At 36.5% G+C, this 14,871-nt stretch overlaps 2 protein-coding genes across 5 annotated transcripts in view; one reads left to right on the top strand and one right to left on the bottom strand.

Moving 5' to 3' along the window:
- LOC123523113 (protein TALPID3-like) overlaps positions 1 to 5,062 on the top strand; it is a 140,335-nt gene extending 135,273 nt beyond the window's left edge. For all 3 annotated transcript variants that reach the window (XM_053545578.1, XM_053545585.1, XM_053545576.1), the window contains 2 exons: positions 880 to 1,014; positions 2,950 to 5,062. In XM_053545578.1, coding sequence (XP_053401553.1) covers positions 880 to 1,014; positions 2,950 to 3,311 — 497 coding nt within the window. In that variant the 3' untranslated portion in view covers positions 3,312 to 5,062. The remainder of the gene's footprint in view (positions 1 to 879; positions 1,015 to 2,949) is intronic.
- Positions 5,063 to 7,570: 2,508 nt separating this feature from the next.
- LOC128557669 (E3 ubiquitin-protein ligase TRIM71-like) lies at positions 7,571 to 13,017 on the bottom strand. 2 transcript variants are annotated; one of them, XM_053545565.1, is made up of 2 exons: positions 12,879 to 13,017; positions 7,571 to 10,808 (listed from the first exon to the last, which is right to left on the bottom strand). In XM_053545565.1, exon 2 carries the CDS (start codon positions 10,799 to 10,801, stop codon positions 9,020 to 9,022), a length of 1,782 nt encoding a protein of 593 aa, XP_053401540.1. In that variant the 5' UTR covers positions 10,802 to 10,808; positions 12,879 to 13,017; the 3' UTR covers positions 7,571 to 9,019. The 2 variants fall into 2 exon arrangements, with proteins under 2 accessions (XP_053401540.1, XP_053401548.1); XM_053545573.1 differs by lacking the exon at positions 12,879 to 13,017 and adding an exon at positions 12,669 to 12,809.
- Positions 13,018 to 14,871: the final 1,854 nt, after the last annotated feature.

Here is a 14,871-nt window from a genome sequence, read left to right as displayed (position 1 = left end):
CATGGGAAAATCTTCAAAAATTTTCTAAAAATAAACCAGAAGGCCTAGAGCTTAGATATTTGACATGTAGCATTGCCTAATAGACTTCTACAAAATTTGTTAAAATCATGACCCCTGGGGTCAAATTGACCCCGCCCCTTTGGGTTACTTGATTGTACATAGAAAAATCTTAAAAATTGTCTAAAAATAAACCAGAAGGCCTAGAGCTTAGATATTTGACATGTAGCATTGCCTAGTGGACCTCTACTAAAGTCGTTCAAATCTTGACCCCCCCCCCCCCCCCCCCCCACCCCGGGGTCAGATTGACCCAGCCCCAGGGTTTACTTGATTGTACATAGGGAAATCATGACCCCCGGGTAAAATTGGCCGCGCCCCAGGGGTTACTTGATTGTACATCAGAAAATCTTCCAAAAAATTTCTAAAAATCATCAGTTTGACATTTGAAACATGTAGCTCATATTACTCAGGTGAGTGATCCAGGGTCATCATGACCCTCTTGTTATAGATATTTGATACCACCTGTCACAGAAACCATATACATGTAAATTTTAGAAAGATTGCTAAATAAGAAAAAAATTGACATGTCGGTAAAATCACAAATCTGCTATTGATTCTTATGTCATTTTATCATAGTCATATACTGATATAGCTTGCCTATCTCAACCTGCAGTTGTGAAAATATGTTTTATTTTGCCATTGATATAATATAAATATAGTTTTGCTGGATGTAATGATATTTTAAAAAATGGGTCCAGTTAATTTACTAGAATGTTGTAACTGTACAGATGAAAGATTTGGAGGCCTTAAAATGTTACCACAGAAACACATTTTCAAAGATTCTCTGGGAATGATTATTGTACAGTATATGATATTTTGTAGGAAAATCTTCCATGCGCAGACCTCCACAAGTGATTAAATCGTCCACCATGCCAGAAACCCGTGGCTCTGGTTCCCGGCTGGTCAATGTGCGCACCAGTTCAGAGGACTACAGGGACTCTTTCGATAACACTGGAGGTATTAACAGTTCGTCAATTCAGAATGATCTTATATGTTAACAAACCATTGATTTCACTGTGTACAATTGTGGTTGTAACCGATTATGTTATAAATTTTGAGTCCTTCTGAAATAACAATTTGAACTGTCATTCCTACTTTAGTTGTCATTCAGTTAAAGATATTTTTCACGAATTTCCTCCGCATTTTGCAAGAATAAAATAAGTATAATTCTTCATTTTAAAATGGTCAGGAATTGTTGTTTGAAGAGTTATATTATGTGGACTTCTTAATTCTAATTTTATTACCTGAAGAGTTGTTACCTTAGGAATAGTATGGCACATGAAACCTAAACAACTGTGCCTTTTTCTGTCTGTTGTCATATTCTCATGTCAGTGTTACTGTGAAATGATTTTTATTCGCGTAGGATGCATTTTCGCGTATTTCACGCAAGGACCGATGCGCGAATTTAAGACTGCGCTATTATTATTTTTTAATTATATTTTTTCATTACTAAAATTGAAAATGCGCGAATTAAAGCCCACGCGGAACAGTCCTTTTTCACGTTTGCGCGAAATTTCATGTCAGCGAATTTAAATGATTTCACAGTATGTAAATTCTATTTATTAAAAGGATCAAGTATTACAAATGAAGTGAGGTTTTTATGCCCCCGAAGGGAGGCATATAGTTTTTGAACCGTCTGTCTGTCGGTCTGTCCACAATTTTCGTGTCCGGTCCATATCTTTGTCATCGATGGATGGATTTTCAAATAACTTGGCATGAATGTGTACCTAAGTAAGACGACGTGTCGCGCGCAAGACCCAGGTCCGTAGCTCAAAGGTCAAGGTCACACTTAGACATTAAAGGTCATTTTTCATGATAGTTGGACGTGTCCGGTCCATATCTTTGTCATCGATGGATGGATTTTCAAATAACATGGCATGAATGTGTACCACAGAAAGACGACGTCTCGCGCGCAAGACACAGGTCCGTATCTCAAAGGTCAAGGTCACACTTAGACGTTAAAGGTCATTTTTCATGATAGTTGGGCGTGTCCGGTCCATATCTTTGTCATCGATGGATGGATTTTCAAATAACTTGACATGAATGTGTACCACAGTAAGACGACGTGTCGCGCGCAAGACCCAGGTCCGTAGCTTAAAGGTCAAGGTCACACTTAGACGTTAAAGGTCATTTTTCATGATAGTTGGGCGTGTCCGGTCCATATCTTTGTCATCCATGGATGGATTTTCAAGTAACTATGCATGAATGTGTGGCACAGTAAGACGACGTGTCGCGTGCAAGACCAAGGTCTGTAGCTCAAAGATCAAGGTCACACTTAGACGTTAAAGGTCATATTTCATGATAGTGCATTGATGGGCGTGTCTGGTCCATATCTTTGTCATTCATGCATGGATTTTAAAATAACTACGCATGAATGTGTGGCACAGTAAGACCACGTGTCGCGCGCAAGACCCAAGTCCGTAGGTCAAACGTCCTAAACTCTAACATCGGCCATAACTATTCATTCAAAGTGCCATCGGGGGCATGTGTCATCCTATGGAGACAGCTCTTGTTAATTTTAAAATCTTCTGGCCCAAAAATGGCTGAATTTTTCAATGGAAAGTAGCCTATCAAAATAGATTTTTGATCTGTGCCTGAACAGATATAAAAGTACTGTCTAATCATTATGTGTTTTATCATTTGATTATATCTTCCCTATTAACAGGTCAAAAAACTTTAGGTTGTATAATGGTTCCCAAATGAACAGCCCTTTTCTCTTTTCATGCAATATGAAAGTCAAACAGATTGTGTGCAGGAGTATTTTTATTATGTTTACGTCACTAATTATATATTAAGCTGAAGTGATTATAACCCTTATGTTGATAATCTTTAAAATAGCCCATTCAGATATGATGAGAATCTTTCTTAGAATATATTTTTCCTAATTTCCAGGTCAGGGTTATTATGGAAGTGACTATGGTGCACGTAACATGACACCAGATCAGATGAATGTTGATGCTCTCATCCAGTCAGGATACTTGTCTCAGAGTTTCAGCCAATCAGAGAACGGTGTCAGAACCGGCCAGTCATCTTTGAAAAGTTCTGGTGACTTGCGTCTCAGTCGTACATCAGCAAGTGGGCGGTCTTTTGGTTATTCCTACGGAACTGACGGGTCGATTAGCATGTCGGAACTTCAGAGACTCGCCACAGATGGGACCGGAAAGTTACAGATGTCACTAACGATACCAGGAACAGATCAAGAAGAAAGTGAGCTGTCTGAGATAGATATTACAGACGGAGGAAGTAGGAGATAGATATGCTTTGACTTGACTAGTAGATTTTAAATGTAAAAATTCTAGAAAAGTTTGTAATAGGTATATAGTGCCTTGAATGCCTGACTAGTTACATATCATCCAGTCGAAAGTGGTGTTGCATTTGGCAGCTTTTATGAAGACTTGTTATTATAATAATATAAAAATCTGAAAATAATAATCCAAATTATTAATTTTGATGTTTGTGCTGACAAGGACATAGATCCTTATGTTGTTGGTGCTGGTAAGTTACATTAGAATTTTTGGTGAAATCTAGGAAATTAAATGTCGCTTTGCTGTGAAATGACTTTAATTATGCTATTGTTTTGTGTATTTATTTTCCTTTTTATTCTTGTTTAAAGGGACAATGATACATAAGTAAATAAAATGGTTATTACTTGTGCAAAGGTCTGCAGTTAAGTTCCTAAATGTAAAATGTACAACACGTGACTTGTAAGGTCAAAGTTATAGGTTCTTTTGAACTTTATTAGTTTGATTAAGTCATTATCCCACAACCCACTCACTACAGGTACTTACTTTAGTACTATTTCATGAGGGAGGAAAATCTGAAGTTATGTTATCTTGTGATTAAGTTTTCTTCATTTTTGCTAGATTTATCTGTCTTGAATTGTTTTTGTTAAGAGTCTTAATATACAGTCAGACCTGTGTGTTGGGGACCACCTGTGAACAGAAACCACCTGACTGTTAAGACCAGTAGTTTCATATTTGTTTTAAACATTTACCTGTTAATAACGACCACCTGTCAATAAATGGCACTTCTTGACTCTCAGACATTGTCTTTGTTAATATGTTTGACTGTACATACTTCTTCAATAGACTGCAAGGTATGTTGACAGTTTATCAACAAGCTATTATCGTCGGCTATTATGGTCTGTATTTTGTTACTAAAGTTGTGTCAAACATTTCTGTTATATATTTGAACTTTAGTTGATTTTGTCCTTTATGCTATGATGTTACAGTACTTCCTTTTTTTGTACATGTATCTTCTTCCATTACTCGGATAAAACATTCAGTGCTTATTTTAATTCCTTCTTAATTCAGGACTAGTGTTTAACACTTTTTATACTTAAGAAATAATTTATAGGAAAAGAGTGCTTTAACCCTATTTATGCACGATGGGCGGTTATACGTCGGGCGTAATAATTTCACGAGGGCGCAGCCCAAGTGAAATTATTTGTATGACGTATTACCGCCCGAGTGTATACATAGTGTTAAAATACGGTTTTGGTATAAATTATTTCGATTGAATATGCCCTTAATCTAAAACAGTAAATAAAATATAGAAGCGCTCTTTCTTGGTCGCAACAAAAACATTGACGTCACTGCATGCTAATGTGACGTCATTCTAGCGTAAGAGTGTTTTAACAGAGAAAGCATATTAGAATTGAAAATAGAGCACTTGTATCTTTAGCCTTTCAAATGATATAGAATATCTATGAATATTTGCAGTTATAATGTTGCGTGTATTTAAAAGATTTTGTACATGTAATATTTGATAAATTGTATATGCTTTCCACTTTTGAACAATGTAGCTTTATTTGCCTAAACAGTCTGTGATAAATGTTATGTAATGTACTTAAAAACTTTTGCCAGATTATTGTAACATGGCAAATATATGTTCTGTAATCTCTAGGTATTTATTTTATATTTAATTTTGAAAGAGTGAAGTTGCATTGGTAGTTATATATTATCATATTCTTGTAGAATGGAATAAAGTGAACATAGGAAGAAAACAGTTTTTGTTATTTTTGAAGAATATTCTGTTGCATCAAAGAAGTATAGCTCTTTGGTTGCATACAAGGAAAAAAATCTGGACTGTTCGTTTTTTTTGTTGAATTCAACAGCATTTTAGTTTGATATGGTCAACAGATACCCAAACGTTGCTTCTGGATTTCTAGTACCATCATGTTTTTAGTACCTGATAACTTCTCCAGATGAATGAGGAGTTTGAGGATGAATCATCAGAATGTAATGTTGCGTTTTTGTCAGATTGTCACCTGAACCAAAGAATTAAGTATTATTTTTATAGCTATTTGCCTGAACATACGTTGGCACTGGAGATTTAACTCAGACCTTCTAAATTGCAGTCTTGCTCTCTCCCTGCAGGGATAATTAGGCCATAGGACATTTCTGTATTTCAGATAATAGAATCGCCAAAAGAGCACGATAACAACAAAGTTGGAAAAAACTAGCAATTATAAGGCCTGAAAATTTAGCCGATCTTACAATTTTGTTTGTTAAATTCAGATATTTTCTAAATAAAATTAAAAATAGTATCTGTGTATGTTAGGGTTTAGGAATTTACTAATGGGGGCCCCGTTTTACTAATGGGGGCCCCGTTGGCATTAGCTACACTTTTCCGTCTCGCCATTAGTTCCAACCTCTGCTCAGGTTGTGAATTACTTAATGTGTGGACTTTGGGAAGTAATTCTGGCCAAAAGGCCCATACATGTCTAAAATAATACCTGTTGTACAACCGGACAATTTTCCATATGACCTTAATTCAGTCTATGTATCTTAATATAAAATAGAGAAAAGTGGAAACTTCACAGGTCGCTCAACACGACAAAAACGAAAATGTTGCAGGCTCGGTTTAATTGAGCCTGTTCATGGACGGTAGTGGAAATGCATGCTACCGTCCACGCCCTCTAGCCCCGGGTTGAGCAGAACTCAACATTTACACATGCAAAAAGCAATTTAGAGACATCCGCAGATGTATTCAAACGGCGGTGAACATGGAACCTTCAATGATACACGTGTTGACGCGTGTAATTCCATGAAGAGCGGCGTTTGGTCCCCAGATAAAGTAAAGGGTTTGCCCCAAACGAGAAAACAATGGGCAGAACTAAACAAACTGGAATTCAGAAAGGGGATCTGAGGTTATGGAGCCTGCGTATCACAGCAACTGTCAAAAGACAAAATTAAAAACAGGCACCATATCCAAGGGGTGATTAAACAATACCCAAGGCTATGAAAGCGGGAGTATTGGAACCACCCAGGCCGAAATGGTCATGTTGACAAACTAAACAGTACCAATAACACGACATAAAAGTCGTGCTGAACGATCTGAGAAGTCTTCAGTTACAACCCCGTATTGGATAATGACAAGCTACTCAGAATAACGTTCTCACTGACAGGTAACTTAATGGTTTCCAGCTTTACCGACTTTATTTGCTGGGCAGGTAACAGAAAAAAGATTAGCATCATCGCTTTAACAAAATGCCTACCAAAATGAGCCTTTGTTTAGTTTTCACACTACATGTTCAGATTATATGGCAATATTCAAGCTTCAAAGTTATTATTTCAGGTACAGGCAGGCACAACATTAACATTTAAAGTATGAAACTCAGCCTAAAAAATGCTAAATTTTCTTATTGTTCTGTCGTTAAATTAGTACAGTATTACATGGAAATGAATCTTTGCATGTGTGTGCTTTCTGCAGCTACAGCTCGACAAACTTTCGCCAGAAAAATTTTAGTATCGTCATATTTTTTTGGTCCTTTGGGATCATGGAGTCCATTCAACATAGGTGTAATAGAGTTCCGCTTAAGCCGGTACTAGGGCGCGTGAGAGGTGTTGCACATTACATTACCTCTCATGAACAGACTCGATAAACCGAGTCTGCTATTATTCTTCTCGGTTGCATTCTATGCTTCCAAAGGATTTTTTACAGATTTTATTTACTATTAGCAAATTACTTGCCATTCTGAAGATACGATTTTTGTAACAGTTAATAACTTTATCAAGAGGAGAGGCAGATTGCACAACCCAGGTCCAAGGTCGAAGCACACATGGCGGTGGACGTTCTAAAGATTAATTTTGAATCTGCACAATATTGTCTGAATGGGTTGAAAGATTTTCATAAAACTAACATCACTTGTTAACCTCACCAAGATGAATGCTCAACTCAGATCACTAGGTCCAAGTTCAAAGTCACACTTAAAGGTCAATGATCAAATAGCTTAAATTAGTATCTGCTGCATATCTTCTAAACAACTCGAAACAATTTCATAAAATTTGTGCCAGTTTTTTTTATCTTATCAAGATGATTTCAGAGCACATGACTTCGGTCTCTAGGTCGAAGGTCAAGGTCACGCTCAAAATAAATTCTATACGCCATCTCCAAAGGTAAATCATTTTATAAAAATGTGTATGAAATGGTACAGTTCTGATTTGAATAATATGCAAAATGCCATTAAATTCCTATGTCTGCATCCTTTATAGAAAGACTTGAACATCCATTATTTTGCCACCATTTATTTATTTGAGAGAAAAGCATTCGACTCATATTAATATTCATGTGTTATTGAAAGGCGTATTATATAATTATACTATTTTAAAACCCATACAGGGTTCAAAGAAACTTTTAAGAAGCTAGAGAAAATAGTTGAGAAACAAAAGGTGCTCCGCCAAAGGTAGGCTACTCTTAACATCAAAATACCATCAAATTGTAGCTTGATAGACTCAAAATGGCCAAGTTAAGTTACCTGACCTTAAATCACTTGCCCTCACCCGAGTAGATTTTAACCTTGTTTAGGGTATCGTATTCTTTCAAAGAAAGTGGATCTTGTTCGATCTACCCAGTTGCTCACCTGTGCCTAAAATAATGCGCACATGTACTTTATCTTCCACCATTTGAAGCTTGAAAGGATTTAAATATTACTTGGCACAAATGTTTCCCATAATGAGACAACATGTCTTGTGGCAGTGCAACTCACAGGTCCCAAGCTCAGTTTAAGATCACACTATTGAGGTCAAAGGTCACTAAATGTTCAGTCCATAGCTCTGTCATCAGTAAAGGGATTTTGATATTACTTAACACGAATGTTCCACATAATGAGGTGATATTTCGTGCGCAACGCTCAGATCCCTAGCTCAGAGGTCAAGGTCACACTTGGAGATCAAAGGTCAGTATGGTTTTCTTTCCTGTCCCATTCATAACTCTGCAATCCATCGAAAGGATTTTACTATTACTTTGCACAAGTTTGGCTCAAAGGTCAAGGTCACACTTGTAGGTCAAAAGTCAACAATGATCTTTTCCTGTCTAGTCTGTAAAATATTTTAGGTTTTTTAGCTCCACTATTCAATGGATAGATGGAGCTACTGGACTCACCCGTGCGTCCGCGTCCTGATTTGGTTAAGTTTTTGTATGTAAGATTGTATCTCAGTAACCACTTGTGGAAATGGATTGAAACTTCACACACTTATTCACTGTGATATACTGACTTATATTGCACAGGTTCTATTTTGCTTTTTTTTTTCACAAAATTATGCACCTTTTTCGACTTAGCAGTATTTTGTTAAGTTTTTGTATGTAAGCTGATATCTCAATAACCACTCATGGGAATTGATTGAAATTTCACACACTTGTCTGCTGTCATGAGCTGATATAAATCGTACAGATTCCATAGCCCTATTTTGCATTTTTACAAAATTATTACCCATTTCCACTTTTTTATTCATTTAATTGACAAGGCTGTTTAAAAGTCGATATATTTATATGTATAAATGTGCTGAAGAGTGTCCAATGTATGGGCCGCCAACTGTCCCCGAGCACCGAAAGATGTCGCTGCACTTCACCTGGTGATGTTTCTTATGCAATATTATAGATTGATGTTTACATAGATAAAGTTTGTTTCTTTTTTCTGAGAATTTATGTAGTCAGTAGAAAATTAATCCTACACCGTGTTTTATGACATCTTGTAGATTTTAATTAAATTGTTTCTACCTTCATCAGAGATAGTTGTGCTGCTGACATGAAGAGTTTTGCTTGCATCACACCAGCAAATCGCCTTAGGATAATTAAAGTCCTTCAGTATCGTTTTGCTTTCTTTACAGTCACCAGTAATGTTTAGTATGTTACATTTGTCATATCTCGAATCACTCACAAAAATTGAACCGTCAGTCAGCATATCAAGTCCGCGTGGAAGTCCCAACCCTCCATAACTACCTAGTAGTTCACCTTGCCAATTCAACCATATAACTTCATGCTTTCCCCAGTCAGATACATAGATAGAGTGGCTGTTGGTAGAGACATATTCTGGGTAAATGAAAATATTTTTACCACTCGAGTTTTTTGTGATATTCACTAGGACAGTGCCTTTCATGTCCATGATTTTGAGTGTGCCAGGATCTAGGAATGTTACAGCAAATTTTTCCTGATAGTAACATATACCATAACATTTTCCATCTACTTTAAGTGTGTGTTTCTTAAAGAGTCTGTTTGAGGAGAAAGATAAAAACTGTATTGTGTTGATAGCTGGCATTGTTACAACAAGTTCATCTCTGGAGATTATTTTGATATCCCAAGGACTTGAATCTAGCCTCTGTTGTCGAATGGATAGACTGTTAGTATCTACCATTTTAACTGAGTTATTGCTATAATCTGCTAGGAATATTTGGTTTGGAGAACTGGTAGTCATTCCAGTAATGGAACAATCACATCCATCTGATGAAGTATTAATACTAATGTTTCTAGGTGGAGAAATTGTGCTGAATATTAAAGTAGTGGTTGAAGACAAACTTGACTGTTTTAGTAGTTTAGCTCTTAGTGTACCTAGTGATTTCTCATTTTGAAGAAGTGTTTCCATGGCTGGACCTGGTTTGAACATATATTCTTTAATATCTTCAGCTGTTGTCAGTTGTGACATTTTGTTTACATTTTCTTGGAATACTTGCTCAGCATTATTAAGCTCAATGAAAAGTTTGTTTGCTTTCTTTGTTGTGTTGAGATGTCTTATTGTGTCGGATGCTGCTTTTATAGACTGAATGGCGTTATCACATGCTGTTTTTGTGGTCCTCAACTTTGTGGCATTCTCTTGCTGTAAAGTTTTTGCTGCATCTTTAGCTTCCTTCTCAAGTCCATCTAATCTTTGGTTAATCTCTTGTCTGAGCTTTGATATTTCAGCAAGAACGTCCGTTAAAGAAGTATTTGATTTTGCAACCATTTGTTTTAGGTCTGATGATATCTTTTGACATTCTTCAGCTATTTTCCCTAGCTTCTTAAAAGTTTCTTTGGACCCAGTGCTGTCTATGGCCTGTCCTGATATATCGGGTATATAGTCGACCCGGCAGGATGTAGGGGTATGTTCAAGTGTTACACATACAACACATAGTAGTGCTTTATGGTCATTGCAGTAGAATTTGATGATTTCTTTTTTGTGTTTCGTGCAAGGATCTGTTAGGTCATCTGACTGTCCAACATGAGTGGAACTAGATGTTGTTGAAAGAGTTGGACTCTTTGGCATGTGGGCTTTATCTAGGGGTTGATGATGTCGAAGTGGCTTTGGTCTCCTGTGGGTGTTAAAGCATGAGTCACACAGATGCTCTTCACAATCTACGCAGTACCCAGCAGCAGGTAGTCTGAGGTCATCTCTGTCACAGGGTAGACAGAAAACTTCAAAATCCTCTCCTGAACCTCGAGACATGGTTGATGATAAGTTCTGTGGAGCTTTTTTACCAGGGACAGCCATGATTGAACTGGAATATACAAAATAAACGTACATTGTAATTTCATTTTTGACTTACAAAAATTTCACCTTACATAAAGAATTGATGTATCATATGCCCGAAGGGACGTATTATGTTATGATGCCATCCGTCCGTCTGTCTGTCTGTCCATCCGTTCATTAGCAATTTCGTGCCCGCTCTGTAACTCTTGAACCCCTTGAAGGATTTTAAAGAAACTTGACACAAATGTTCACCACATCGAGATGACGTGCAGAGTGCATGTTTTGGATGGCTCGCTTCAAGGTCAAGGTAACACTTAGGGAGTCAAAGGTCATAGGTCATATCACTTTGTTTCGTGTCCGCTCTGTAACTCTTGAACTGCTTGAAGGATTTAAAAAACTTGGCACAAATGTTCACCACAACGAAACGACGTGCAGAGCACATGTTTCAGATGGCTTGCTTCAAGGTCAAGGTCACACTTAGGAGTCAAAGGTCATACCTTTGGGCGTATATTGCTCCGCATTGCGGTGCTCTTGTTATTTCATGTTGCACATACCTACTCAACTTGAAGTGAATATGCCCTACATTTCTCAACTGGAAACTGGTTTGCTTGTTTGGGATTATTTCAGTGTAGGAGTTCTGACAACTTACACTAGATGAGTAATATTTCAAACTTTCACTCAAATTTAAAGCTCTTTGACAACACATTTTTATGCCGCGGAACATTATGTGGTCTACATTATAGATCTTTATTTCAGATATGTAATTTGAGGGAATATTGAAAAGATTACAAACCTGGTGAAATTTATTTCTGGATTCTTCCATTTAAAGCAGATGAAATTTATGTTTAGATACTGCCTTTAAAAACAGTTGAAATTTATGTCTGGATTCTGCCTTCGAAAGCAGGTGAAATTTATGTCCGGACTCTGCCATTCAAGCAGATAAAATTTGTCTGGATTCCACCATTGAAAACAGGTGAATTTTATGTCTGGTTTCTGCTATGGGAAGCAGGTGAATTTTTATTATTCCCCTACCACTCTTTAATCCCCCGCCACGAGTGGTGGGGGGTTATAGGAATGGTCTCCTTCCGTCTGTCCGTCCATAACATTTCGTGTCTGCTCTGTATCTCCTAAACCCTTTGAAGGATTTTCATGAAAATTGGGTCAATTAATCACCTCATTAAGACGATGTGCAGAACTCATGAGTCAGCCTTGTTAGCTCAAGGTCAAGGTTACAACTAGAGGTCTCGAGGTTTGAGCCTTCCATTTTATGTCTGCTCTGTATCTCCTCAACCCCTTGAAGGATTTTAATATGACTTGGCTGTAATATTCCATTTATCAAGACAATGCAGAATTCAAAATTCACCCCTGCCAGCTTAAGGTCAAGGTCACAACTCGATTGTTTAATGGTTCCATCCAATACCATAAACCCTTTCACTACCCTTAACAATGGCGGGGGATATAGCTGTCTTTCAGACTGCCTTGTATGTCTGGATTCTACCAAGGAAAGCATTAATCATACTCCAGTGTCAACATTCTGTTCTTAAGACCCTCTCCAAATAAGGAACACTATTGTAAAACCTGCTTATAATAGCCACCACTTTCTCTCCCTGTTTTACAATAAATAGAGAAAATTTGCCGTTGTATCTTTACTTTTACCTTGACAAAAGGTACTTTCCAGTTTGTCAGTTATCAAGTTTGAAACTATATGTAATCCAGTGAAATATGTAAATCCTGTAGTAAATGATAGATAAAAATATTTTTAAATTCTTATTTCAGTGTTACTCATATCTTTTAATATTGTGTATCTTAATAGCTGTGTCCTAAATTTTGATATTTCAGATTTCGAATTAAATATTCATAACTTTAGAAAAAGAAATCTTACACATACCAGTCCTGATTTAAACATAAACGTTCCTTTGCAGTACTTGTTACTATGTCTTGTAAATTAGCAGAATTCAATCCATTATTACCTTAAATTTGTCTTTCCCAAGGACACTATTTAGGTCAATGTAATGGCGTCTTTCAAATATTGATCTATAACAAGGGTACAAGTATTTTCAAGTTTAAATAGCAAGTGATAAAAGATAAATAGACTCACCTTTGTGTAAACTTCAGAACACTGTAAAGGCTTGAAAACAGTCACATTAGATGAAACAAAATCGTTAAAAGTGTGTATGGTAGTCTACTTCCTTTTAGTATAAATCTATAAAACTGCGGGCTGTTATGCAGAACTTTGAACTTTAAGGTATTAGACCCCTAATAGTAATGTTTAAAAAATGGCATTTCCTTGGTATATTCTTACAGTTGACTGTGCTTCGCACTGTGTTGCAAATTTTTAAAAACTTTTACCGTGCCGTTGTTTTTTTTTTTTTATAAATTTTGTGTATTCTATGGTATTTCCTCAAGCTCAAGTAGAGACAAATTTCAAAGTGATGGCCTTTATCCAAAATGTTTGCAGAGAATTCAGTATACCATTATTTTTATAAAAGAAACATCACACAATTGGTAAACAATTATTAAACTTAAAATAAAACGGTCAATATCATTTTTTCTAGAGTGTCTCAAGTAAACGGAATTAATGAGACAGAATTCTAACTCCAGTATTGAAAAATTAAGGTCGAATCCTGTGGGTCTGTTTTGAATTTTGCTCACTTCATTCAAAAATAACCTTGGGGCAAAAGTAAAACCTACCTACATTTCTTCAGTAATATGTAATCTAAAGAATGAAGGCAAAATAGAGAACTTTTACCGCATGTAACTCAGTATTTTTAAAGATGTCTAACTCTACCCCTTCTGTTTCACAGGTAAATTCAATTTTAACAGCAAGAAATCGCTTATCAAATGAATTTCTTCCGCTTTTGTACAATAAATCAATAATAAGTCTTGAAAGAAGTAAGACCTTACTACAAAAAAAGGAAAATAAGGAAAAAAAATTTGATCCCAGTGGGACTTGAACCTACGTCCCCCCCCCCCCCCCCCCCCACCCCCCATTTATCTTCCATCGTGCGCAGTCACATTGTCTCAATATTCCATATTGCTGAGATTATCAACATATTTTATGCTTTCGTCAACGTTACAGAAAAAACTTGCTTGACCTTCCCTAATGAACATCCGATCTAGAGGTCACGGCAGTGTGCACATATTTGGCGAATTGTAAACAAACAAAAACAAATTAAAAAAAAAACAACACAATTTTACACTAAAACTCGAAATGATGAATGAAATTCATCTTGTATATGATCTTTAATTTGAAATCGTACATTGGTCTGCATCTGTTTTGTTTAATTTATTCATTTTGCACATTTATGCTACATTTTCACATTTTAGCGAACACGTGTAGTAAAATGACGATTGACATACATTTTCACAACAGCCAATCAGAATGGTTTTGTAATCTAGTTCGGCGTGCCGTATTAAGCACGATTTTATGACCTCGTATGACCTTATGCCGCCTGAATAATGTACCAATCGGATTGCTTGGTAATTAAGGTATTCTCGGTATTTTCAGCCATAATGAGAGATTTTATAAGAGCGGCGCTGATTGGAGGAAAGGCTGAAAATGCTTCACTCCGAGTCATTTGTGACACTGAGTGAAATGACATCGCGTCATCTATAACCTCTATAAGTACAGCACCATCGGGTTGTATGCGTACCACTGGAACAGATGTGCGTAACCAAATATTCATCTGCTCATCCGGACATATTTCTGTTTTGTTAAGTTTCTTTTCCTTAAGTTTTGTTTTTACAAAAAGGTTATTTGTTTTATACAGTCATTAACTCTTACCCTGCATCACAGCAACAATTTCTAACCAGTGCAAATCATTACTAACCTGCAACAACATGCCCGATACTGTTAAATTTTAGACTCTGAATTTTAAATTAAGTTTCCCGGTGAAAATAGTACTGTACATATTCTGAATGATAGACACATTTGATAATAAGCTGAAGTAGGGTAAGGGTTCATGTTGCTTCCAACAATTCCAGAAATAAAGTATAGAACGTATTTCAATATTGTTTGCTTACTGTTACCATCTTTTAAGCACCAAAGGCTCAAAGTGAGCTTTTGTGATTGTTTGGTGTCCGTCGTGTGT

Source organism: Mercenaria mercenaria, chromosome 1 (genome assembly GCF_021730395.1).
Source record: "Mercenaria mercenaria strain notata chromosome 1, MADL_Memer_1, whole genome shotgun sequence".
Classification (NCBI taxonomy): Eukaryota; Metazoa; Mollusca; class Bivalvia; order Venerida; family Veneridae; genus Mercenaria; species Mercenaria mercenaria.
This window is presented reverse-complemented; position numbering and strand designations above follow the sequence as displayed.

Excerpts from the sequence above, each read along its gene's own strand:
- LOC128557669 (XM_053545565.1), bottom strand. The coding sequence starts at position 10,801 with ATGGCTGTCCCTGGTAAAAAAGCTCCACAGAACTTATCATCAACCATG.